General features: G+C 40.7%; 1 protein-coding gene across 2 annotated transcripts; it reads right to left on the bottom strand.

Moving 5' to 3' along the window:
* Positions 1 to 14,242: 14,242 nt before the first annotated feature.
* LOC127300094 (probable alpha-mannosidase At5g13980) lies at positions 14,243 to 26,265 on the bottom strand. Of its 2 annotated transcripts, none has more exons than XM_051330167.2 (29): positions 25,835 to 26,265; positions 25,395 to 25,478; positions 25,030 to 25,118; positions 24,765 to 24,939; positions 24,157 to 24,276; positions 23,958 to 24,044; positions 23,811 to 23,882; positions 22,928 to 23,041; positions 22,220 to 22,320; positions 22,041 to 22,134; positions 21,752 to 21,919; positions 21,580 to 21,669; positions 21,417 to 21,482; positions 21,268 to 21,324; positions 20,847 to 21,066; positions 20,623 to 20,756; positions 20,382 to 20,450; positions 20,231 to 20,290; positions 20,041 to 20,112; positions 19,810 to 19,857; positions 19,557 to 19,676; positions 19,264 to 19,329; positions 16,347 to 16,459; positions 15,744 to 15,828; positions 15,327 to 15,437; positions 15,128 to 15,223; positions 14,813 to 14,860; positions 14,663 to 14,731; positions 14,243 to 14,578 (listed from the first exon to the last, which is right to left on the bottom strand). In XM_051330167.2, the coding sequence occupies exons 1-29, from the start codon at positions 26,048 to 26,050 to the stop codon at positions 14,378 to 14,380; spliced, it is 3,045 nt and encodes a 1,014-aa protein (XP_051186127.1). In that variant the 5' UTR covers positions 26,051 to 26,265; the 3' UTR covers positions 14,243 to 14,377. The 2 variants fall into 2 exon arrangements, with proteins under 2 accessions (XP_051186127.1, XP_051186128.1); XM_051330168.2 differs by having other exon boundaries at positions 25,395 to 25,506; positions 25,835 to 25,972.
* Between the last annotated feature and the right edge of the window lie 1,004 nt (positions 26,266 to 27,269).

Below are 27,269 nucleotides of genomic sequence, written 5' to 3'. Positions count from 1 at the left end.
CATGAGTTTCTCTCATCCATGCAACGCCCGTCATCCGTCCCCGTGCCTACAGTATTTTAATCCTGCTGTTTACTAAAATCACTACTGCTGTCTTTGTTACTCTGCTGCTGTTATTTCACTACTGCTCCTGCTATAAAACTGTTACTACTGATAAACTCTTGCGAGCACGTCTGTGTCCAGTGCAGCTGAATTGACAACTCCGCTGTTAAGGCTTCCAAGTGTTCTTTGTCTCCCCTTGTGTCGAATCAATAAATTGGGTTTTACTTCCCTCGAAGACTGTTGCGATCCCCTATACTTGTGGGTCATCAAGACTATTTTCTGGCGCCGTTGCCGGGGAGCATAGCTTTATTTGGAAGTTCACTTGGATTAATATTGTTCGCTGCAAATTCTCCATCATGGTAAACCTCGCGATACTAAGGTCACCATATTACCATCCACTACAAGAAAAGGTACAATTCTGAATACCTCCGCTACACTTGATTCACCATCTGTGATTGATAAACTTGTTTCACCGCCACATGCTTCATATGCGGGTACTTCTGCTGAATCTGAAAACTCTCATAATATTGATAATATTTCTGCTGTGCTTGATGATAGTGGTTCATTGGGATCTTTTCTAGATGCTACGATTGCTAGGTCTAGACAAATTGAAAATACTGAAACTCCTAATGCTACTGCACCTGTTAATTCACCTGAACTTGATTATTTTAGTGATGATCCTGATGAAGATTATGTGGAACTTAATGATGATTTTATTGAAAAATGCAATGCTACTACTGATGCAAGAAAAATTAAAAAGTTGCTTGCAGAACATGCTGTTAGATATAAGCTGTCTCCTGATCCTAAGTTTGCCACATCTCCTATAAACATTAAGGATAAAGATTATGATTTTTCTCTTGATCTATCTCATATAGCTATTGTTGAGAAAACACCCTTTTGTGGTACTGAAAAAGAAAGTGTTGTTGAACACATGATTGAGTTATCTACTCTAAGTAGCTTGTTTTCTGATGATGTCAAGATGCGTACTTACTTTGTTGCTAAAATCTTTCCGTTCTCATTAAAGGATGACGCTAAAACTTGGTATAATAGTTTGCCACCTAATTCTATTAAAAATCCAAAAGAATTGCTTGATGTTTTCTTCCGTAAATACTTTCCTGCTAGTGCTCAACATATTGCTTTGCAGAGAATTTATAATTTTAACCAGGAAGATGGAGAGAAATTGCCTGAGGCTTGGGCGAGATTTTGCTCTCTTATTAGAGCTCGGCCTGATCATGATTTGGAAAAGCATGATTTACTTGATATATTTTATAGTGGACTAACCATTGAGTCTAGGGCATACCTGGATAGTTGTGCTGGTTGTGTTTTCAGGAAAAGAACTCCAGACGACGCTGAAGAATTATTGGCTAAAATAGGCCGGAATCATGATGATTGGACTACGCCTGAACCAACTCCAACGCCAATATTAAAGAAGAGGGGTTTGATTAAATTAAATGATGAAGATATGAGGGAAGCCAAGAAGTCTCTCAAGGAGAAAGGTATTAAATCTGAAGATGTGAAGAATCTTCCTCCCATAGAAGATATATGTGAGATAATTTCCCCTTCATCCATGATTGAGGTAAACTCCCTTCAACGCTTTACTAGGGAAGATATTCCGTATTCGAAACCTCCTGCACAATGCTTAGATGAGTTTGATAATTATATTGTTAAGCAAGAAAATTTTAATATGAGAGTAGAGAATTATTTAATGGAAAATTCTCGAGCTATTAGTGAATTGCATGATATTGTAGAGAGAACCTCCAATGATGTTAAGATGCTTGTTAAACATTTTCATATGATTCAAACTCAAATTGATCAACTCACTAAAGTGCAAAATGACTTGTTGGGGAATAATTCTAAAGAGAAACATGCTTATGAAGTAACAACTAGAGGTGGTGTTTCTACCCAGGATCCTCTATATCCTGAAGGGCATCCCAAAAGAATTGAACAAGATTCTCAACGCATTGAACCTAGTGCTCCTTCTAAGAAGAAAAAGAAGAAGAAACATAAAAATGTTGTAGAATCCTCTGAACCTGCTAATGATCCTAATAGTATTTCTATTTCTGATGCTGAAACTGAAAGTGGTAATGAACATGATAAAGATAATGATAAGAATGATGCTTCTGATAAAGAAGAGGTAGAAGATGAACCTGAAAAGCATGCTAAAAATAAAAAGTACACTAAAGAAGATTTTATTGCTGAGAAACATGGTAATGAAAGAGAACCTTGGGTGCAAAAGCAAATGCCTTTTCCTGCTAAGAAACTAAAATCAAAGGAAGAAGAACACTATAATAAATTTTGCGATTGGATGAAACCTTTATTCTTGCAAATCCCTTTGACTGATGCTATTAAATTGCCTCCTTATTCAAAGTATATGAAAGATATTGTGTCTAACAAAAGGAAAATCCCCAATGAGGAAATTTCCACTATGCTTGCTAATTACTCTTTCAATGGCAAAGTTCCAAAGAAGTTGGGCGACCCAGGTATACCTACTATTCCTTGTTCTATTAAGAATAATTATGTTAAAACTGCTCTATGTGACTTGGGAGCCGGTGTTAGTGTTATGCCTTTTTCTCTTTATAAGAGACTTTACTTAGATAAGTTGATACCTATTGATATATCTTTGCAAATGGCTGATAAATCTACTGCTATTCCTGTTGGTATATGTGAGGATGTTCCTGTTCAAGTTACTACTAACTGCTTGATATTAACTGATTTTGTTGTGTTGGAAATGCCTGAAGATGATAATATGTCTATTATTCTTGGGAGACCTTTTCTTAACACCGCAGGGGCTATTATTGATTGCAATAAAGGAAAGGTTACTTTCAATGTTGATGATAGGGAGCATACCGTTTATTTCCCCAAGAAGATTGATAAAGTATGTGGAGTCAATACTATTTTTAATGTGAGAACTATCAAAGTGGGAACTATTGATTGTCCTATATATGAGCCTAAGGAAGAATATCAAACTCTCGTGATTGGATCCATATCAATACAATTCAAGGTAACATGATTGATTTGAGGTTTATTTCTTCTTATGCTATGTAAAATTTATTTGGTGGCAAGACTTGATCAACCTTGTTAACAAATACTTTTTATATGCATAGAGGAGGTAAACAACATCTCTTTCTTCCTCCACTTGCTCTAGTTGCTGTAGCACTTTTAATTTGCAAAGTTCCTTAGTTAATTGGAGATTCCAAAATTTTCCTGGCCAGTAATAATAAACTTAATACCCAGAAATGTGCATTTTTCAAAGTTTTCAAAAATTCACAAAAATTATACCGTTGGTCCTATTTTTCGACGAGGCACCTGGGAGCACCAGAGGATGACCTGTGGGGCACCACAGGGTGCCACACCACAGGCCGGCGTGGCCAAGGAGGGGGGCGCGCCACCCTGTGGTGTGGGTCCCTCCTTGCCCCACTACCTCATCTCTTTCTCCCAGCATCTTCTCTCTCCCGAAAAAACTCGCACCAGGTTCCTCTCACTCGCGTTTTTGCTCAAGAGCTCCAGATTTCTCGATCTCTTTGCTCAGCCCAGATTTCTGTCTGAAATTTGGCACATTTGCTCTTCGGTATGTGACTCCTCCGCCTATCCAAGTAGAATTTTGTTTGGTTGAGTATATCTTGAATATTTTGCTACTGTAGGTAACATGTTTAGTGAGATTGCATGCTTGTTCTAAGTTGTATAAACTAGTTTTGATGCATGATTAGTACTCTAGCAAGTTCCTATGGTAGTTTCCCTCAATTATACGTCACCAAATCAAATTTTATATTGTTTGTTGAAAATTTCAGAAAATGGAGTGGAGTAGATATCAACTTAACCAACAAGAATTGGAGGTCCAACAAGTTATGAGAGTGAATCGTGAAGAGGGAGTATACCCCTCTTACTACCCGTGCGCGGATTTCATGAGAAGCGCGGGAATATTGGAAGATGTTCGGAGTCTAATTTCTTGAGCAGGGCTGAGTGATTTTGTTGAAGGAGAGCCAAGACAATATGCAAAATTAACTATGTCTTTTGTGCAGGACTTTAAGTTCAATTGGTCGCGATCTAACCCCACGGTTCAGTATAAAATTTACAATAAAGCTGTCAACTTGCCATTCAGTGATTTTTGTGCAGCAATTAAAGTACCGCAATGGGGATCATGCGAGAAGATAAGGGGATCGCCGCAAGAACTCTTAAACCTCTTCAAGATGATTTGCTATGGAAGGAGTTTCTCAGAGGATAGTGGTAAAATCACTAGCATTCAGCTCCCGGCTATCCGCTACTTTGCCTATTTCATTACTAAATGTGTTCTTGCTAGAAAGATCGGTGGTAAAATTTCTATCCCGGATTTAGCTTTTCTAGCTGCGGCACTTCAAGGTAGTAGGACTTATAATTTGGGGGCATTGATAGCTTATAGACTTGCTACTAACCGTGAGAAAGGTGGAATTTGTGGAGGTCTCATCGCCTCTCGTTTACTAGCTTTTCATAATGTAGAACCTCATCATTTTGATATTCCATTCCCCATAGAAAAACTTGACATAGCCTCTATGATTAAACATAAATTTGTTTCTGATTCCTCCAACTTGGGTAACCTGTTTTACAAGATGACATTTTATAAGAAAGTCTGGAGAATAACTAAGAAAACTGAGAAATTAGTAAGATTGCATGCGCCTGTTCTGTCTAACCTTGATTCCAGGGGAGATTGGTCGGTCACAGAAGGTGCACTGGATGCACACATAGAGGGAGGAGGCCAACATGCAAGAGACGACACGGAGGTCAAGGAGCACCTCGACTCATCATCCGATGCAGCAAGTTCCTCGCATCAACATGTTGGACATGTGGAGCCTCCACGCTTTTCTTCTGCACAGGAACTTTACTATGACTACTCCATGAATTATCCACCGGCGAGAAACAGCGACCCTCGTTGGGGTTGAACTCCACTTAGGCCAAAAGCCTAAGCTTGGGGGGAGGTATACCAGCATCACTCATTCTTTGCATATTATGATTGCTGGATACTTGTACATACTTGTTTAGTCTCTTTGAGTGGTTTTCTAATAAGAGGAAGATGATATTTGGGGAAGTGCTGCCTGAAAACAGATTCTGGACTGTTACTAGAAAAATTCGTGCGCACAGCCAGAACGTTATTTTGAGCTGCCAATTTTTGTGCAGGTTCCCCAGGTTGTTATCTAACTTTCATTAGTTGAACACTTTTCGAGCTGAGCAACGTAAGATTTTTGTAAAAATCGATTTCTGTACTGCTGTCAGGTTTTGGCAGATTTCTGCCATCTCGCTTTTCTGTGTTTCTTTTAGTTTGCTATTTCTTGTTCTTGCTTTGTTTCTTTCCCAAAACATAAAAAGACCAAAAATATTTCTGTTGTTTCTCTTCACCATTTGTTTGCTTTGGTTTCTTGCATTTGTTTCGCTTTATTTGCTATTGCTAGTTTGCTATAAGAAAACCCAAAAAGATTTTGCTTTGTTTGTTTGTTTCCTTTTGATCTTGTTTCTAATTCGAAAACACCAAAAATATTTGCTGTTCTTCTTTGATTCTGTAAAGTTCTTTATGAGTTCAATGGTCTTCGGTGGCTGGAGCGTGGTTTTCATTTCATATTATCCAAGCTGCACAAGTGAAAAGGCAATAATGACGATCTACGACAATTGGATTGTGGTGAGAGGCTGGTATGAACTCTATTTGTTTTCATTTTTGTACATATACTCATCCATGTGAGCATGCTTAGTTGGTTCATGTGAGGTATATGTTATTTGAGAAAGTCTAGTAGTTTATGATCTCTCATGTTTAGCTCCAATTTATTAATATGAGTAGCATGTCATGGATGCTTGCTCGCATTGTTTTATTCATAAGTAAATATGGCATTGTGGTATCCTCCTCTGAATAATTCATTTATATCGACTTGGCACATGCTCACGCATGCATATGACTGAACAAAAAGTCAATTAAGCCTCGATGATCTATATTGCTTCAGAGTTCTTGTATCACTTTTATGCCTCCGTTAATTTATTTTGCCGCAAGCATGATTATGACAGTTACTGCTCTCTTGATTTGTCGCTCCCTAGTCTATTGCTAGCCTTCACTTGTACTGAGCGGGAACGCTGCTCGTGCTTCCAAACACATGAAAACCAAGTTATCCCAGAGTGTCCACCATAAATACCTATGCATGGCATTTCAAACCATTCCAAGTAAATTCTCATGCGCTACCTTTAAAACCTTCAAAATGCTTCTCAATTTGTGTTTATGTTTCATAGCTCATGAGGAAGTATGTGGTGTTTAGCTTTCAACCTTGTCATTTACTTCTGACGGACTCTCATATGGACTAGTGGCACATCCGCTTATCCAATAATTTTGCAAAAAGAGCTGGCAATGGGATTCCCAGTCCCGAATTAATTAACTTAAATAGACACTCCTCCATGGTTTGTGATTGGTGGACGGCACCCGAAGATTCGGTTAGCCATGGCTTGTGTAAGCAAAGGTTGGGGGGAGTGTCATCATCATAAAACTAAAATAAAAAGGCACTCCTTCATGGTATGAGATTGTTGGCAGGCACCCGAGGATTCGGTTAGCCATGGTTTGTGTAAGAAAGGTTGGAAGGAGTGCCAAATAAATATGCAATAATTCATGGGAGCCGCTCTTGGGAGTCCGGTTGGCGAGGTAGTTGGTGTACCCATTACCATTCGTTGACAACAACAAACACCTCTCAAAATAATTTTACTCCTGATTTCAAAAATGAAAAGCTCTAGCGCATGTTAATCCCTGCTTCCCTCTGCGAAGGGTCGATCTTTTACTTCTATGTTGTGTCTCCATTATTTCTTTGAGCACTATCTTGAGAGCACAACTGTCATTCTTAGTATAATATGCTTGTCTCAAAATATGATTGATTGTGGTATAATTTTGATGCTTTTATCTTCGACAATCACTACTTCTAGTCTTTCTATGAACTCCAGAGGTGCCCGGGCATTTATGTTTTGCCAATCAAATACAGGCAAGCGAGATACCACTTTATCATACTCTCTTATGAACATTGCAATCTTGCTTATATACATGATTCATGATGCTTATTATTAATTGTTGGTACCTCTCCATGATTGACATAGCTGTTAGATGATCTTATTTGCATGTACCTCATTATGAACTGCTTAAGTATTAGCCATAGCATGAGAATATATACATCATATGAGCAAATGTGTTCGTGAAAGTTCTTTTATCGCTCAGTTGTTAACTGAATTGCTTGAGGACAAGCAATAAGCTAAGCTTGGGGGGAGTTGATACGTCCAAAACGTATCTACTTTCCCGAACACTTTTGCTATTGTTTTGCCTCTAATTTGTGTATTTTGGATGCAACTAACACGGACTAACGCTGTTTTCAGAACTGTTACAGTGTCTCGTTTTTGTGCAGAAATCCAACTTTCGGGAAAATCCTCGGAATTTATGCAGAAGGCCCTATTTTCCAAGAATACTGACGGAGCCAGAAGGACAATTAAGGTGGAGGCCCGAGGGCCCCACACCATAAGGCGGCGCGGCCTAGGGAGGGCCCGCGCGGCCCTATGGTGTGGCCCCCTCGGCCGGCCTCCGACGCCCTCCTTCGGACTACTTATTGGCCTCGACCTAAAAACGCACGGGGAGAAGTCGAAGTCGCCAGAAACCCTCCAGAACGCCGCCACATCGCGAAACTCCGTCGCGGGAGCCAGAAGTCTCCGTTCTGGCACTCCGCCGGGACGGGGAATTGGAGGAGATCACCGCCATCATCACCGCCAACGCCTCTACATCAACCAGCCATGTTTCCCCCATCCATGAGTGAGTAATTCCCCCGCTGTAGGCCGAAGGGGATGGTAGGGATTGGATGAGATTGGTCATGTAATAGCATAAGATTGTTAGGGCATAGTGCCTAGTGTCCGTAATTGGTACTTTGATGATATTGTTGCAACTTGTTATGCTTAATGCTTGTCACTAGGGCCCGAGTGCCATGATCTCAGATCTGAACATGTTATTGCTTCATCAAGATATTCATTGTTTATGGTCTTACCTATAAGTTGTATACACATGTCGCTGTCCGGAACCAATGGCCCCGAAGTGACAAGAATTGGGACAACCGGAGCGGATGGTACTGATGTGAGGATCACATGTGTTCACGGAGTGTTAATGCTTTGCTCCGGTACTCTATTAAAAGGAGTACCTTAATATCCAGTAGTTTCCCTTGAGGCCCGGCTGCCACCGGCTGGTAGGACAAAAGATGTTGTGCAAGTTTCTCATTGCGAGCACGCACGACTATATATGGAACACATGCCTATTGATTGCTTTGTACTTGGACACCGTTTTATTATTATCTGCAAATGCCCTGCTATGATTGTTACATGAGTTTCTCTCATCCGTGCAACGCCCGTCATCCGTCCCCGTGCCTACAGTATTTTAATCCTGCTGTTTACTAAAATCACTACTGCTGTCTTTGTTACTCTGCTGCTGTTATTTCACTATCTCTTGCTATAAAGCTGACCTCTTGATAAACTCTTGCGAGCAAGTCTGTTTCCAGGTGCAGCTGAATTGACAACTCCGCTGTTAAGGCTTCCAAGTGTTCTTTATCTGCCCTTGTGTCGAATCAATAAATTGGGTTTTACTTCCCTCGAAGACTGTTGCGATCCCCTATACTTGTGGGTCATCATTATGCCAAGTAAAGTCTTTGATAGTAAAGTCAATACTAGATTTGGATTACTGCGCAGAAACAGATTTCTTGCTGTCACGAAATTTAGCAGCCCCTTCTGTAGGTAACTCAGAAAAATCTTCCAATTTACGTGCGTGATCCTCAGATATGTACGCAACTTTCATTCAATTTGAGCATTTTCATCTGAGCAAGTTAAGTGCCCCAGAAAAATTCGTCTTTACGGACTGTTCTGTTTTGACAGATTCTACCTTTTATTTCGCATTGCCTGTTTTGCTATGTTTGATGGATTTCTTTGTTCCATTAACTTTCAGTAGCTTTGTGCAATGTCCAGAAGTGTTAAGAATGATTATGTCACCTCTGAATATATGAATTTTCAATTATGCACTAACCCTCTAATGAGTTTGTTTTGAGTTTGGTGTGGAGGAAGTTTTCAAGGGTCAAGAGAGGAGGATGATACAATATGATCAAGAAGAGTGAAAAGTCTAAGCTTGGGGATGCCCCCGTGGTTCATCCCTGCATATTTTAAGAAGACTCAAGCATCTAAGCTTGGGGATGCCCAAGGCATCCCTTCTTAATCGACAACTTATCAGGTCACCTCTAGTGAAACTATATTTTTATTCCATCACATCTTATGTGCTTTACTTGGAGCGTCTGTTTGTTTTTGTTTTTGTTTTTGTTTGAATAAAATGGATCCTAGCATTCTTTATGTGGGAGAGAGACACGCTCCGCTGTTGCATATGAACACATGTGTTCTTAGCTTTACTGTTAATGTTCATGGCGAAGGTTGAAACTGCTTCGTTCATTGTTATATGGTTGGAAACAGAAAATGCTTCATGTGGTAATTGGTATAATGTCTTGAATAATTTGATACTTGGCCATTGTTGTGCTCATATAGATCATGTTTAAGCTCTTGCATCATGTACTTTGTACCCATTAATGAAGAACTACATTGAGCTTGTTAAAATTTGGTTTGCATGATTGATCTCTCTAGAGTCTAGATATTTTCTGGTTAAGGTGTTTGAACAACAAGGAGACAGAGTAGAGTCTTATAATGCTTGCAATATGTTGATATGTAAGTTTTTCTGTACCGTTTTATACTTGAGTTTGCTTCAAACAACCTTGCTAGCCTAGCCTTGTATTGAGAGGAATTCTTCTCGTGCATCCAAATCCTTGAGCCAAAAACTATGCCATTTATGTCCACCATACCTACCTACTACATGGTATTTCTCTGCCATTCCATAGTACATTACTTGAGTGCTACCTTTAAAATTCTATTCTTTGCCTTTACCATATATAGCTCATGGGAAAATAGCCTTAAAAACTATTGTGGTGAAGAATATGTAGCTATGTATCTTATTTCTTAATAAGTTGCTTGTTGAGCGGTAACCATGTTTCTGGGGACGCCATCAACTTTTACACCTTTGTTGAATATCATGTGAGTTGCTATGCATGTTCGTCTTGTCTGAAGTAAGGGCGATTTTCATGATCAAATGGTTTGAGTATGCATATTGTTAGAGAAGAACATTGGGCCGCTAACTAAAGCCATGAATCATGGTGGAAGTTTCAGTTTGGACAACTAATCCTCAATCTCTTATGAGAATATTATCTGTTGTTGAATGCTTATGCATTAAAGAGGAGTCCATTATCTGTTGTCTATGTTGTCCCGGTATGGATGTCTAAGTTGAGAATAATCAAAAAGCGAGAAATCCAATGCGAACTTTCTCCTTAGACCTTTGTACAGGCGGCATAGAGGTACCCCTTTGTGACACTTGGTTGAAACATATGTTATGCAATGATAATCCATGTTAATCCAAGCTAATTAGGACAAGGTGCGAGCACTATTGGTAATCTATGCATGAGGCTTGCAACATATAAGATGTCTTATACATAACACATATGATTTATTACTACCGTTGACAAAATTGTTTCTATGTTTTCAAAATGAAAAGCTCTAGCACAAAAATAGTAATCCATGCTTCCCTCTGTGAAGGGCCTATCTTCTACTTTATTGTTGAGTCAGTTTACCTACTTCTTTCTATCTTAGAAGCAAACACTTGTGTGAACTGCGTGCATTGATTCTTACATGTTCACCTATTGTACTTGTTATATTACTTTGTGTTGACAATTATCCATGAGATAAACATGTTGAAGTTGAAAGCAACTGCTGAAACTTATATCTTCCTTTGTGTTGCTTCAAAGCTTTCTACTAAGAATTCATTGCTTTATGAGTTGACTCTTATGCAAGTCTTATTGATGCTTGTCTTGAAAGTACTATTCATGAAAAGTCTTTGCTACATGATTCAATTGTTTACTCATTGTCTTTACCATTGCTTCGAATCGCTGCATTCATCTCATACGCTTTACAATAGTATTGATCAAGATTATGATAGCATGTCACTTCAGAAATTATCCTTGTTATCGTTTACCTACTCGAGGGCGAGTAGGAACTAAGCTTGGGGATGCTTGATACGTCCCAAACGTATCTATAATTTCTTATGTTCCATGCTACTTTTATGATGATACTCACATGTTTTATACACACTTTATGTCATTATTATGCATTTTCCGGCACTAACCTATTGACGAGATGCCGAAGAGCCAGTTGCTATTTTCTGCTGTTTTTGGTTTCAGAAATCCTACAAAGGAAATATTCTCGGAATTGGACGAAATCAACGCCCAGGGTCTTATTTTTCCACGAAGCTTCCAGAAGATCGAAAGGATTACAAAGTGGGGCGACGAGGCGCCGACACCACAGGGCCACGCGGCCAAGGGTGGGGCCGCGCCGCCCTATGGTGTGGGGCCCTCGTGCCTCCACCAACCCTACCCTTCCGCCTACTTAAAGCCTTCGTCGCGAAAACCCCAGTACCGAGAGCCACGATACGAAAAACCTTCCAGAGACGCCGCCGCCGCCAATCCCATCTCGGGGGATTCAGGAGATCGCCTCCGGCACCCTGCCGGAGAGGGGAATCATCTCCCGGAGGACTCTTCATCACCATGATCGCCTCCAGATTGATGTGTGAGTAGTTCACCCCTGGACTATGAGTCCATAGCAGTAGCTAGATGGTTGTCTTCTCCTCATTGTGCTATCATGTTAGATCTTGTGAGCTGCCTATCATGATCAAGATCATCTATTTGTAATGCTACATGTTGTATTTGTTGGGATCCGATGAATATGGAATATTATGTCAAGTTGATTATCAATCTATCATATATGTTGTTTATGTTCTTGCATGCTCTCCATTGCTAGTAGAGGCTCTGGCCAAGTTGATACTTGTAACTCCAAGAGGGAGTATTTATGCTCGATAGTGGGTTCATGCCTCCATTGAATGCAGGACGATGTGAGAAAGTTCTAAGGTTGTGGATGTGCTGTTGCCACTAGGGATAAAACATCAACGCTTTGTCTAAGGATATTTATGTTGATTACATTACGCACCATACTTAATGCAATTGTCTGTTGTTTGCAACTTAATACTGGAAGGGGTTCGGATGATAACCTGAAGGTGGACTTTTTAGGCATAGATGCATGCTGGATAGCGGTCTATGTACTTTGTCGTAATGCCCTGATTAAATCTCATAGTACTCATCGTGATATATGTATGTGCATTGTTATGCCTTATTTATTTGTCAATTGCCCAACTGTAATTTGTTCACCCAACATGCTATTTATCTTATGGGAGAGACACCACTAGTGAACTGTGGACCCCGGTCCATTCTTTACATCTGAAATACAATCTACTGCAATACTTGTTCTTTACTGTTCTTCGCAAACATACATCATCTTCCACACTATACATCTAATCCTTTGTTTACAGCAAGCCGGTGAGATTGACAACCTCACTGTTACGTTGGGGCAAAGTACTTTGATTGTGTTGTGCAGGTTCCACGTTGGCGCCGGAATCCCTGGTGTTGCGCCGCACTACACTCCGCCACCAACAACCTTCACGTGTTCCTTGACTCCTACTGGTTCGATAACCTTGGTTTCTTACTGAGGGAAAACTTGTCGCTGTACGCATCACACCTTCCTCTTGGGGTTCCCAACGGACGTGTGCCTTACACGCCATCAGGCAGCGGCCGCTCTCTCCCCCGACGTGCATGGCCACGGCGGCCTCCTCCATCGTGCATGGCCGCGGAAGCCTCCCCTGTTGTGCTCCGTGGTGTAGGCGGAGCTAGACCCTGGCTGTGGAGCGGTAGCACGCCTCTGCGCGAGCGCTGAATCGTGCACTTGCGTGCCAAGGCCCTTCCCCTCAGCCACCTCTTGCAGCTCGGAGGTCTTCACGACAAGTTTGAATGCCTCCTCTTTGTCCAACCTGGGTGGCATGCGGGGGAGTTGGTCCTCCATGCCCTCTTCATTGGACTGCTTATAGCGAGGTAGCCTAGATAGTTGTCCATGTTGTCCCATACCTCCTCTCTCGGGACATGCTCGTCGAAGAAGAGTTCCTCCCCTCCTCCCCATCTTGACATCTACGGGCAGGCTAACGCTGTTGTCGTATTCATCATCGTCAAGAAACCCGACGCGGCGCTGCGGATCCGACTCTACGTTGTGGCATGTGTCCCACATCACCGAGTCGAGGCTGTAGGTGACGTCCGCGAGTAGATCAGGAGGCAGGAGGGCCCAGCACAAGATCTCCACTCGCCGAATCCTAGTGCGACAACGGCAGCACTGCCACCTTACATGCGTTGAGGTGCCAGCCACCGAGAAAGTGCACATCGTCCCACCCGGCAGATATGTTGTGTTGGTATAGTGCCCGCGCCACCTCGACGGTGATGTTGACGCGGACACGCATTGGCTTGGGCCGTGAGGACCTGGCTTCATCGCCGTGCTTCATCTTCTTCCATGGCCAACCCTTGCCCATGGTCCTCTCGCCCCTTTCGTTGCCGGCGTTCTGGAGACAAGAGGGGATGTAAATAGAAGTGGTTTGGACCGCTGTGGGCGAAGGTTGTCACGGTCGCATACCTTTAAAAGGACACTGACGTGGCTGCCATTGATGGTGGTGCAAAGGCCCGGAGGTGGCCGCTAGTCCTAGCACACACGGAAGGCGAAGCGAGGCCATTGATGATGGCATAGAAGGTCCAACGCATGGAAGATGAAATGAGGCCATTGATGGCAGTTCAGAAGGGCCAACATTGAAGACGGAGCGGCCCACTGCTAGGTGGGCTTGGGCCGAAGAGGGAAGACATGCACGGTCCGCGTTGCGTCTACGACAACACATTTGCAACCCAAATTTGGGCTTGGAATGGGTCATCGCTGACACGTTGGTCTATCTCCATCGAGCCGCTGGGTTGGGTTTTGATGTGTGCATGTCCGCGCAGACCAAAACGGACCGCGGCGGTCCGTTTGGGTCGGGCTGCTAGAAATACCCTCAGATCCACCTTGAGTTTGACAGCATTTTATGATTATTAATGAAAGTTCAGGTGTACATCTTGTACCACCTCTGTTTCGAAATATAAGTCTTTTTAGAAGGATAATTTATAGCTTTCTAAAAAGTCTTGCATTACTAAAGAAATTAATATGTGTAGAGTGAAAGCACATTAAGCCCTTGTAGTTGCTCTCTCTATGAAATTGAGAAAATCGATTTTACGAGTTGACACTAGTCAGGGTTAACATAATAACATTACAACAGCGGCACATAAAAAAAACATTACAACATTAGAGTAAGGGGCTGTCTTCTTGCAGAAGCTCAGACCTTAGTTCACCGGTGGTTGAAGCTTATAATGAACGTGCGGATCTCCATGGGCCCGAGCTGGACGATGAGCTTGGAAGGATCCACAGGCCCTCCACGGACCACATTTTGGTCGGGGAGAGGCCCTTCCACCTTCCATTTCAGCCTCTTCTTCTCCATGGCAGCGCGCTCTTGGTTTGCTGATAGGTTTGTTTCGATGATCTTGCCAATCTAGATCATTGGAATTGGAAAAGGATTGAGAATATTGATGAAGATTGAAATGGTGTAAATTTAAACAAGTTTAACAAACAAAACCTTTCTATCTCGGAATACTCTTCTGAGGTCGACGCTCGATAGAGCAGAAAGATCCTTATGTTCTCCAGCCTATATGCACCGGACACGAATTACAATCGAAAATTATGATCTTAGCTGGAGGGAGGGAAAGAAAGGGAACAAGAATGAAACCTCATATAGGTGAGCCAACCGAAGCAGAACACTTGCATCTTCAAGCTCCTGTAAAATGGTCAAATTATTATTAACCGAAGCAGAAATACATTTTCTTCAATTTTTCAGGAAAAATGAATTACCTAGACTAATGCAGAAATATCCAAATAAATGTAAAATACTACACTACGGTCATCAATCTCTTGGTCAGTCCATAGTTTTTTTTTTTTTTTTTTTGCTAAGTCATGGTTCACAAACTGTACATTGTAGCCATGTACTATATTAAATCATTTTCTAGAATGAGCAGCATCTTCAGTTCTCCTAGGAAGGACATACCTCAAGGGTAATCAATGCAACATTATCAGGTAAGCTGTAAGTCGGATCCATTGCCGAGAATTTGGGAACATGCGAGCTCACCCAATCGCCTCTATCCTGAATAAACGAGTAGGGGAATGTTCAAAACAAGAATAACCTACTGCAGAATGTGAGAGTGACTGCTAGATCAACCATGAGTAATACAAACTCCATACTGTACCTGCTCTGAGAAAGCAACGAGAAGAGGGGAGTATATTTCCTGGCCGAATGTACGACGCCACCTAGCTCCTTCTCCCCGTGGGTCAAATTTCATATAGTATTTTCCTTGAATCTGTCAATATCATAATAAGTTGCTTTAAATGCTACTTATGCACAACACTGTGTGCTTGTAAATGTAATACTATACCAAATTGATCTGTAATGCCACACGAAATATATCTCAATATATGTGCCAACATGATTCGGTAAGATGTAAATTGCATCCTCTATGAAGATAAGTTGATCAGGCCAATTGTTTAGATAATGGTTGACCAAGGCAATAGGTTATAACTAGTGGTATTTGTTTCATGCCATAAATTCGTCCGAGTAGAGAAAAAATTGTTTTGACTTCTCAGGAAACGTATCTCCTTTTACTTACAACTAGTCCTTCGCATTGATCATTGACACAGACAGGTTCATCTAATGCTTCGGCAACACCACGGCCGTCATCATAGACTAGCCTCCTACAGTGAGTAAGAAGGATTTTAAAAAGAATATGTAGAAAAGGGGAAATACTAAATTATGAAAGAAGTAGCAAAATACTGGACAGAGATTTTTGGCTCTTGGACACTCCTGCTATTTAAAAAAAAATTAAAAATCACATTTATGTGTTTCAAAAAAATTATAAAAAAATTATGGTGTAGCAATGAATTATTTCATAAACATGCAAAATTTCAATTTCAAATACAAAATATTCTAGGCTGCACAAAAATGATAAACGTGTGGATATGAGTATGCATATTTCAAATCTCTAAATTTCAACAGATTTTGTCTTTTTTGTGTATCCTACAATATAAAGAATTTCATATTAAAATTTTACATGCTTGTAGGTTACGTCATTTCTATGCCTAGATTTATTTTTAGATTTTTTTGAAACAAATATGTATGATTTTCGATTTTTTTAAATAGCAAGAGCATTGGTGCCCAAGAGCCAAATCACTTTTCGCAAAATACTGCACAACTGTGCTCCTTGACGATGTACCTGTGCAGCATTAGCTCTATCTGCCCATCCTTTATGCTGGAACCTCCAACAGACCTGTCTACAAGTATGGACAACTCCTTGCCACCATCTTCCACATAAATGCCAAGATTAACCTGAAATGAATACAGTATCATCAATCTGCGCATAAATCAGTGCAACACAATCTTCAAATAAAATGCAGAATAATCTACAGATATAAAAATATTGGAAAAACTATGAAATAACTTGGCTCTATACATTGTAAATTCTCGGTCATTTATAATCACCAATAACCCCTTGTCCCCTTACCTACCAATGTACTCCAAAGACCACTAAATGTTACTCCCTCCATTCACTAATACAAGACGTTTCAGTTAACTGATTTAGTTTGCCAAAATGTCTTATATTAGTAAAAAGAGAAAGTACTTTATTATGCCATGGAGATTTCAACTGGTACCTTAGTAAAGGACTAGTCCTAACGAAAGACAGTTTGGCTAAGTTTAATTGGTAGGGTAGCAAGAAGTATCTGTTCTGTGATTGCAACCAAACGATCAACCACCTTTTTTTATCCTACTATATCCTTTTGAGGTGTTATTATGGAAAACCGTGCAGTTCACTTTCAATATACCACCACCTATCACTATCAGTATCTGAAATGCCCTACGCCTTGCTCGGACCAGACCCTCCCCTCCCCGAAACCCTACCCTCCCCTGCCGCCACCCTCCCGGGCGGCAGCGGAGGCCCCTAGGCTCCAGCCCCCAGCGGACCCTCATCCCCCACCCCTCAGGCCACCGCTGCTGCCGTCTCCAATGGCGGTGGCGGCGCCCCTCCCACCGAAGGACGATAGGGTGGAGAGGGCTTCCGCGGCGGCGTATCATGGGAAGCGATGAGGCGCAGGCTGAGGACACCGGGCATCATGGGAGGCAATGAGGCGCATCATGGGAGGCAATGAGGCACAACCTGATGCACTTCGCCGGTCGCCATGGAGGAGTGGGTGGAGCGTGGCGGCTTTCGCCCCCGGCGGCGGATCAGCAGTGGCGGCGATCTACGCATGATTTGGGTCCTCTTGGACCCAATCAACGCATGATCCATGGCTTTTGCCAAGCCATCGTCGGTGCTCCGTGCCGCCTTTTTCTTCTCTGGTGATTCGGCAGGAGTGACTGGCGGCGTGGGGGCTGCTGGTCTAGCTTTGATGGTGGTGGTCCTCGGGTTTCTCTCATGCGAAGATGAAGACCTGCCGGAGGCCAGTCTACCTTGATCTGTCTGGAGTGATGAGTTCCGGAAATCTCTGCGGGCGAATGGAACAGTGCATCTTTTGCCTGGAGTTTGCTGGATCGGGTGGTATTCGGTCGCGCGCACCCATGCTTTTATTCCGACCGTTTGGTTCTGCAGGGAGCGGCGCGAAGCTCTATTATGTGCTGACATCAAGTGACTTTTTGGTCCATGGTGAAGTCAGAAGAAGGAATATCATGAAGGCTGGATTGGAGGACTAGCTAAGGGAGGTTCAAGTCTCCGCGATGTTGAGGGACTTGCTTGGCGTTCCAGGCTCCGCAGCAGTGGTATGAAAGTGGGGGCGACAACACAGGTGAAGTTCCGAGTCCTACCTTTCAGGGTGAAAACCCAAGGTCTGGCCTTAACTGGTTGTTCATGGCAACGACTTTGTTGGAGGCATTATTTTGAGAGTGGGGACTATCTTCAGGGCGACGACGGCGCTTGTGCACCGTTTCCTTCTTGGAGGCGTCGCTTTTGGAGATTCTGTATTTTAGGTGTTGTCTTGGTGGTGGATGTATTGAAGCTTGCTAGGTCTGGGAACTGGGATGCTGTAGCGGGACTTTTGTTTCTTAGTTTTCTTTTCTCTTTCTTGGCTGTGTGCATCCGTACTGCTCTTAGGGTGTTGTGTTGTTGCAGAGCCTAGGTGTAATTGGTATCTTTTAATATTAATATATTCCCTTTATCGAAAAATCAGTATCTGAAATATGTCAGGGAACTGGTTGAGAGGAGTTAGCAAGTCAATAAAGTCACATATCCACGTTGGGACGTGGGGTGGGTCCTTTAGCTTATTCTATTTGGAACCACCGTAGCGATATTGTCTTCAACAATGAAAAATCTTGTAATTTTTTGCAGTTTGTCCAAAATATCACCTATCGGATCTTTACGTGGTCCTCACTTCACCGTAAACTCTGGGTGAACCTACGGAGATGGTCGAATGGGCTTTGTTCAACCAATTTGGTTGGCGGTTTAGGAATAAGATTAGCTATGCACGAGTGCTTTTTATAATACTGTTTCTGGGATGACGTGGGCTTAGCCCAGTGGTTGGGGTCGCAGTGGCGTACCCTAACGACCGGAGTTCGATTCCTGTCATGGACGAATTTCGGAATTATCACGCCAAGTCCCGCTTCTACTATATCAAAAAGTGTCTAGTTCCTGCTAGACACGGTTTCATTTGTTTTTATAATACTGTTTCTGGGAGAAGGATCCCGTGTGTATCTTTTTACTTTACAACTTTGAACCTCCATAAACTTTGTTATAAATGGGTTGTGTGCATCAACCAATGCAGAAGTTGGGGTTTTTGCCTCCTTTAAAAAAATTAAAGTACAAAAACAAAAAGGAAATACTAATGCCACCAGTTGAAGAGAGCTGATTTAGCTGGCATCAAATGTTTGCTACCATCTTCAAGTAGAACCAATAAAAAACATAATGACTTTAAGATAACCCAAACATCCTCTAAGAAAAATGACCAAAAAAACCAAATCAAGTAAAAAGTCCATAAACTGAGTAAAAAATGCCAAGTGAACTACCGCTTTCAATAATTGACTCAATGATAAAAAAAATATGAAATAAACCAATTTATAATGCTGCTAAACTTCCTTACTGAAAACATGACACATGACACATCACACAGTAGCTTACAGGATGTTATATCAGAGGAATAGCTTACAGGATAATAGTTTCCAGCAACAGGTTGGTGCACTTCGAGCTTCCAGTCCGAGCGATAATCTCGTACCTGGAGGAAAAAGGCAACATATATCTTAATATAAGTATGACATAATTGTGAACCATTACAATACTTATTTTCACTCCATCATCCTTTCGGACATGTTTTCAGTAAAGGAGCACTGTAATCGTTAACATTTTTACATGTCAACTATTTTTACGTTCACAGTATATTTATAAGAAAATACAATAAATATGTGTTGTCTAGAGATCAGATAAACTTCCGATTCATCATACCCTTTTGATGAAGTCACGACCACTGGAATCGGTATAAAATGTTCTGTTTGTTGCCATGTTTGTAACTATTTCAGTTGCTAGTTCCTTTCCATTTCCATCGTCTACTGGTATTGGTCCAATCTATGAATAAGAACATTTAGTCATAATATGATTAAAACTGCAATTGGAAAAAAATTGAGGAGCAAATTATGATGGAAAATATGAAGCCCTTGAATAGGAAACCAACGGTGAATTTTATTGACAGAGCACTCACTATGAATTCGGTTTCCACATAGTCCTTTCCCTTGTAAACTCTAGTGATCTGTGCAAAGGAGAGAAACCCATAAATTTCTGAGTCCAAGTTGTACAATATTCATAATGAATACCATCACAAGCAAAGGGCTATTTTCACTTGAAACCTTAAGATGTGGATTGTGGAACAAAACGAAGCAACTAAAAGCTATGGAGTGGGCATTAAGAGACAATAAAGTTTCATATTAACAACCTGATATATCCATGAATTGATCTGCTGATGAACTTCATCCAGTATGGGCCCACGCAGAATTGTGAGAGGAACCTTTCAGTGGGAAACATAGAACTGAAGTAAGATGACTGTTGATACATCCTTAAGATTCTTAACATATGCTGGTGATGTATAATGTTATTCTAGAGATATTTTGATCCCTTCATCATACCTGGACACCAGTCTTGATAGGAACGGTATCTTTAGGGCGAAATATGTATGCTCCAGAATTCTACAATACAGGAAAAATGTAAGAAAACACCGGTAAAGTAATTGCTACTTTTGGGATAAAAATGGAAATACTTGTAAAACATCTAGTGCACCTGTGTGTCACCTCCACTTCCATCATCTCCTATGTAATACTTGTACTTCTGCTCGAAATTTGCTTCAACCTTGAAATATGTTAGTGGTGTATGAGTACGATTGATTTTAGATCACAAGTATTAGTAAAACTTGATATGTCCATATGAAAATTTATATAACTTGGGGTAATCTTGTGAGTTAAAAGAAAGGAAGACATAAGTTGTTCTCGATTGAGAATAATACTGGACTTTGGCAAATTACCCTAGTCTTGCTATCTGAATACACAGATAATGCCCCAGCTGCATTGTATTGAAGTTTCAAATGCCCTTGCCCAACTTGACAATTGCTACTTTTATTTCCCTGGGAGTAAAGAGTGGACGTCGAAGAGACAGATTCTGCAAAGTATTCACAAAAGAAAAAGTGTCAAGCTTTTGAGTAATTCTTCCTGGTATCGGTACATATCAGGATGAAAGACAGGAATTCACCTGATCTCTTCCCACTCGAAACAAAATAAGTGTTGAAACCAAGTGGTGGTACAGAAGCAGGGAAAGCAAGCCAAAATTTTGGTTTTGCAGCAGGTGATGTACCCAAGTAAGCCTTTGTATATTTGTCCCGTATGTTCAATGAGGAATTAGCTATGGGCAGAAGTTGCGATTCAATTACTCTTCCCTCAGAATCATGAACAACAACTGAGTCACTCATAACCTGTTAATTCCATAAATTGCCGCATTCAGTTTCATCCTAAAGGGGATCAGACTCATGGTAGTGGTCTTATTCATTAACTGAACACATATTATGTAAATCCAAAATAGATGGATGTATGTCTTTGCAATATGGACGGATCTGTGAATGGGAAAACGTAAACCAACAAAAAAAATTGTGTTCCAGGAAACAAAAAGTGCATACTGGTATGCGAAGGACATCCTCTCGCTTCCATCCAAGAGAGTTGTATACAAGAACAACCTGCAGGAGAGATTTGTATCACGAGTGAATTGAAAACATAATACAAATGTCATCCTAAAAAGAGTCATGCATGAGTTGAAAACAGAACTCACGAGGCTTCTACCCTGAGAGAAGTTCATCTCAGAAGGGGGGCAGTATGTAATGTTTAGGAGAGGACACTGGAAAAAGGTGATATCAGTCCATAGTAAATACTGTAACTCATTTGAAGTAACACGGTAGTTTCGTATCAAGAGAAAAAAAAACCTGCAAACCGACCTGTCCAAAGTTCTTTGTTTTGGACGAACAAAGAGATTTTGAGCCGGACTCACTCAAACAAGCAAGAGAACTCGAGACAAGCTCCTCGGCCTGGAAAAGAAATCAAACCAAATGGATCCATCATATCCTAAACATCTAATATAGGTTTCAACAATTCCCCTGTGAAGCTTACTTTCTGATATCCAATTGATAATCTCTTTGCATAATCATTTGCAACATGTTGCTTCTCTGTTCCTGTAACAGCATCGTGATGCTGAGCAAGAGCTAGAGCATCAGCTAAACTATCGGTTGTGACACCTGAGTTGCTTCTCCCTTTGAAAAATTCCAGCTGCCTAGCTGCCTGAAAAGTGAAAATATATTGACCTTTATGTAAGCATATGATATGAACTCTACAAAGTGCGCAAGAAGGTAGGTATGTTACATCTGGAGGCAAACATAGTGAAAGAGGGAGTAAAGACTACCAAGTAATATCCGCTCATCAAGCGGACATATTGTTTTAAGGCAGGTCTGCTTGTGAAGTAACCTGTCCAGTATGAATTGGGTTTATCTGCATATCTGGTGGATCAAATATACTCACATGAATGCCAAAGAAGAAAAGCAAAGTCAACCGTACCAATTATGAATACAGAATAGAACATACGGGAAAAAATCATCTGTCTTGAGTGGCCATGCCACATTTGCAGCAAATTTTGCATCAGTGTAAATGGAAGGTGTGGAATACAAAGCATTGACACGGCCATCCTGAGGTATTGGTCAAACAGAAAAAGTATCGTGAGTTCTATAATAATGCTTTTAGTTATTATAGATAAATATTTTGCGTACTCCCTCCGGCCAAAGTTAACTGGCGCAGCTATATACTATGTCCAGTACAAGTTTACTCCGGAGTTGCATCAATTAATTTGCGCCAGAGGGAGTATTTTCCACTTTAAAATGTTCAAAATATATGAAGTTGCATCAATAGCAAGAAACATAAAGCATGGAACCCTTTCTTAAACATTTATGTTCTTATCAAATTAAATGACACAAGGGAAAAAAAATCTAATGCATCCCACGACTAGTACATATATATTACTGTGAGAAGTTTAGCATATTTCAAATATATTGTATGATCCATAACCGAAACAATTATCATGGTATCTCGAAAGATATGATTATGTAGTGCAGTGAAATTTTATTTATGTTTTATGCTTTATGTGTTAGGATTGAAACTTCACAATAAAATGGATGTCTGCGTGTCAATGGATCCATCAATTCTGAGGCCGGGGATATAGCCTTTTCAGGAAAAAAAAATCACGATGGAACAAAAAACTAAATACAGAAATATTCCAACTTCAGACCCATCCTTTACCTTATTCACATAGTGAATTAATTTGTCCATCTGTCTGAACCAACTTTCAGCATATTGATATTTGAAGTCTGTACCCATTGTAAACATGATATGGTTTGTCCTTGTGATGTTTGCCTACAAAATAGATAGAAACAAGTTTAGTAAGGATGATCAGCTGTATAGCTGAATGGAACAACTTTAAGTATGAAATGGTACAGTCCAGATAATAATTTTTCAGCACTAATGCAAATAGGTCTCAGTAACATAGAACAACCTTTTCGAAAAAGTAGCATAGAACAAAGCTGCACTCTCAATTTCAGATAACAACTTATGATCAAAGTTTTAAATAGCCGGCTATAGCCTTCCGGGAGACCTGCCGCTGCGGCTATGCCATTTGTAGGCTAAATGAGAAAAAAACCGCTAATAGCTGACTATTGCTCTATTTAGCCCCTATTTAGCATCTAATTTAGCCACTAAACCTCCTGTGTTCAAAATTTCTCTTCTATTTTTTTCAATATAATTAGATAAAACTTGTGAGTTGAATAATTGAATGCGTGTTGCCTTGAAAATTTAAATAAGTTGTATCACTAATCATGTTTGAGTCATAGTTTTCCTCTTCTTTTGGTAAGATGTGATTGAAATATTCCAATTTTTTTAAAAAAGGCTAAATGGAATAGCCCTCTATAACCCGGCTATAGGCTTTTATAACCTCCAAAAAAAATTGCGGCTAAATGAGATAGCCGGCTATTTTAAACTATGCTTATGAATGCAACACCTGGCTGGCCATTCTAATTAAATAAGAAGTTTGTAGTACACATAGGCAGCATAAAACTTCTTGTAATGTATATAACTGGGAAAGATATATATCATCGTAACAGTATGAGCATATGAAACCCTAATGTACCTGTGCCAAAGCTGCAGCAACAAAATCATTCACCCTTCGTTCAACATTGTAATCAAAGAGCTGGGGGTCATCCTGCATTGACAAAAGTGATGAAGTTCGCCTCTGGTGTTGAATATAATGTAATAACTGAAGTTCTCATTCATTTACCTGGACAAGGGGGGATTCATCATCAACTTCAAAATAGAACTCACCAGGTGGTGGTTCATAGTTTATTGGGAAAATACCAGAAAAGATCTGAAAGAAAATGATCAGATTTCCAACATTCAAATAAAATATGGTTTACCAAAATTTGTAGAACAACAATTTTATTTTATGACATTTACAATAGAAAGAAAATGTTACTTACATCATCGGACGACCCGAAGGTCTTGGAACTCCTCCAGACAACTTCCAGTTTTTTTGTTCCCTTCCGTACCTCACGATCTTGGTAATCAATCCGGGAAAAATACAAAGCATCGAACCCGACCTGAAAGATAGTAAAAGATTTGGAACAAGATAATCTTGTGAGATACAATATTGTGAGATATGGACCAAGGTTGTTCTGTATCAAGAGAATCTTGTAAAAAGAACAAAACTAGCACAGGCGAAACAACCAAGACGGGGTAAAAGAATCTTGTGCTCCTAATTGCTTTTATCTAGCTTTGGATGAGATCTTGGCTCCTCAGCATACCTGAACTCTTAAGATAAAGCACTATAATTACATGTACTAACACTCTAACAGTACCTTATCTCAAAAGTTTAGGTATTACTGTATTGCAGAAGTTCAGAACAGCTACGATGAGTGATGCCTAGTTACTATATCATAATGGTACACCGTTGTCATCTTGAGTGTGAAATTCATCTTGTTATGCAAATGGGGAATTCACTATATAAGGAACTTCAGTTTAGTATTTTTCTGTGGAAGCGTCAAAATTGCACGAAAAAATTATGACACAAATGGATAGAATAAGCTACTTGTGCACCGAGGAGATAAGCCTGGACCGCAGAGTGACCAAATGGATCGATCTGCCAGCCAATCCTTGGAATCTGGCCGAACTCCTCCTTGATGAACCTGTGGCCCAGTGTAGTCTGATCTATCATGTCGACGTAGTGTACAGTGGCCTCATCATGCATGCACATGCCCCCATTTCTTCAACATGACAAGCAACAAATATGTCAGCCAATACATAACAGAAACACAACCTAAAAAAGGAAAACTTTGGAGCAAGAAGGAGCATACATGAATTCCAGCCTTCCAGAGCTGACTAGCCCCTTCACGGTATCCTTGGTACTGTTGCTCTGCTGCCTCCACCATCTCTGGAAAAACGCCTACAGATCACAGTACAGAAACTGTTACTGAATAAAAACTCACACCATCGAAACCCAAAAAAGTACACATACTTGCAAATCAACACCGTCCATTTAGATGTAGAATTTCTGATTTACATCTACATATCTTTTTTTTTTTGCTGATTTAGCTACGATTCTTGAAACAAACAGCAAGGAGCAGGATTTTAAATTCTTATAGAAGCAACAAAAAGAAGCTAATTGCTTCCGACCTCAGATTCCTTCTTTTTTACCTTGCTTCCATGTAAATTTATTTACCTGCTCGACGTAGATGAATTTGCGGTTCTTGTCCTTGAGTAGCGCCGGCACCAACGAATCCAGCACGTTCTGCACGCACGCAGCCTGCGACCAGATGTATCCAAATCATGTCCTGCAGTTTTTCATTCCCAAGGTTGTCCGAATGAACTACAGACAGAAATGTAAATGTGGAAGTTCACTGTTCACTGTAAAAATAACGAAAACCTAGCAAGATTTACATGACATGAAAGTATGACACAATTCCAAAGATGCCAGAACAAGGGTAAACAGGCTAATTAAAAACACAAATGGTTAAAAGAAAAACCTCAGGAAACACCAAGTTCTGATTCAACAGACGAACAAGAAACGGTAGAATAAGAAAACACCCAAATCATTTGACAGAAATCCCATAACAACGGTAAGTACTAGTATAAGATACGGAAAAAAAAATGATGGAAAACCTGGATGGAGTTATTGGATCCGACGTAGTACTGGTCCACGGTCTTGAGCCAGCCAACGTCGTCGTGCGTGTGGGGAACCACGTGCACGTTCAGCTTCCCCTTCACCACTCCCACCGATGTGTTGTAGGGGATGTACACCCCATGGGCGGCGCCGCCGGGGCCGAGCAAGACGACGGCGGCGAGGAGAAGGGCGGCTAGCCGCCGGAACGGATACATGGCGTGGCGGGAGCTGCCACACGCCAGGAAAAGATCCTAGAAGAGCGCGAGCGGGGAAGCGGGCGGTTGGTGGCGACCTGTCCGACCGGCGATCGAAGTCGAGTTTCTGAGAGCAGTGTGGGAGCGACGCCCACCTGGCGGCGTGCGAGCTTGCGGAGCCGCGTGGGCGGTTGCGAGCTCCCTAGCCTGTGCCACCTTGGTTTCTGCGGGTATGCAGGATGCCGTTACTTGCTTTTATCCTGTTGAGTGTTGACGAGTATACTATAGCCATTGAGGTCCTCAAATATTTTCCTATTCGTAAACAGGTGAGCTCTATGTTTGAATCTCCTGTCATTCATTCATTGTGCGTATCCAATGATTCTTCTCTCCTCGCTACTATAATTCAATCACATCCTTTTACTAAAATCTCACAAATATTTAGTAAATATATTAGACTAGTCACGGTGCATAGTATCATATAGTAATACCATGCTTATGATACTAGAGTATGATATTATAGTATCATATAGTCACAATGCATACTACCATATGGTAGTATCATGCATAAAGCGCATCTGTTATTAAAAAAACATACAATAGTATCATGCATATGATATTATTGTGTGATATTAGCTCTATAATGTACAATATCATGTACAGTACTAGTATCATAGTTTTATTATATATATTGATTTGTAAAATCTCAACTCAAAATTATATATGTACAAGATCTGTTTGACATTTATTTTTTAAATTTTATATTTATGATACGGTATCTATCTATCATACCACTATGATCTCTCATTAATTATAGCGGCACGTCGCGTGAAATGCATGAATCTACCTACCTCATGGTGGGAACTATTATTGAGACCCTTCCAAAACTTTAATTAAAATCCGCTGGAAGTACAATTAATGAGAGAGACCTGATATGATATTAGCTTTAAAGGGAATGTATAATGGTAGCAAAGATGTGCATTTTCTTACTCCCCCATATCATCTAGAGAATGCAATAGATATAACGCATACGATATATTATTATATCCATCCCTAGCAATAATGACAATTAATTAAATTTTGGTAGAAAATTATCTGGCTAAGGGAAGACATGTGTGGTACAATGAAAAAAATAGTCTTCCTTTATTTTCTAAGAGATAATCCCTCAGCTAAGGGAAGACAATCCTCTCTTTTTTCATTCTCTCTCCTTCAACTAAGCAAAAGTGCGGCGTGGCACCTCTAA

This window comes from Lolium perenne, chromosome 5 (genome assembly GCF_019359855.2).
Source record: "Lolium perenne isolate Kyuss_39 chromosome 5, Kyuss_2.0, whole genome shotgun sequence".
In the NCBI taxonomy this organism is placed as follows: domain Eukaryota; kingdom Viridiplantae; phylum Streptophyta; class Magnoliopsida; order Poales; family Poaceae; genus Lolium; species Lolium perenne.
The sequence above is the reverse complement of the archived record's forward strand: the minus strand, read 5'-3'. Positions and strand labels throughout refer to the sequence as shown.

What these genes read in the sequence shown, in the direction of transcription:
- LOC127300094 (XM_051330167.2), bottom strand. Translation starts at nt 26,050, where the DNA reads ATGTATCCGTTCCGGCGGCTAGCCGCCCTTCTCCTCGCCGCCGTCGTC. An exon ending in AAGACAGATGATTTTTTCCC is followed by an intron (nt 22,135 to 22,219) that starts GTATGTTCTATT and finishes TTGATCCACCAG; the next exon opens with ATATGCAGATAAACCCAATT. An exon ending in GAAGTGGAGGTGACACACAG is followed by an intron (nt 20,291 to 20,381) that starts GTGCACTAGATG and finishes CCTGTATTGTAG; the next exon opens with AATTCTGGAGCATACATATT.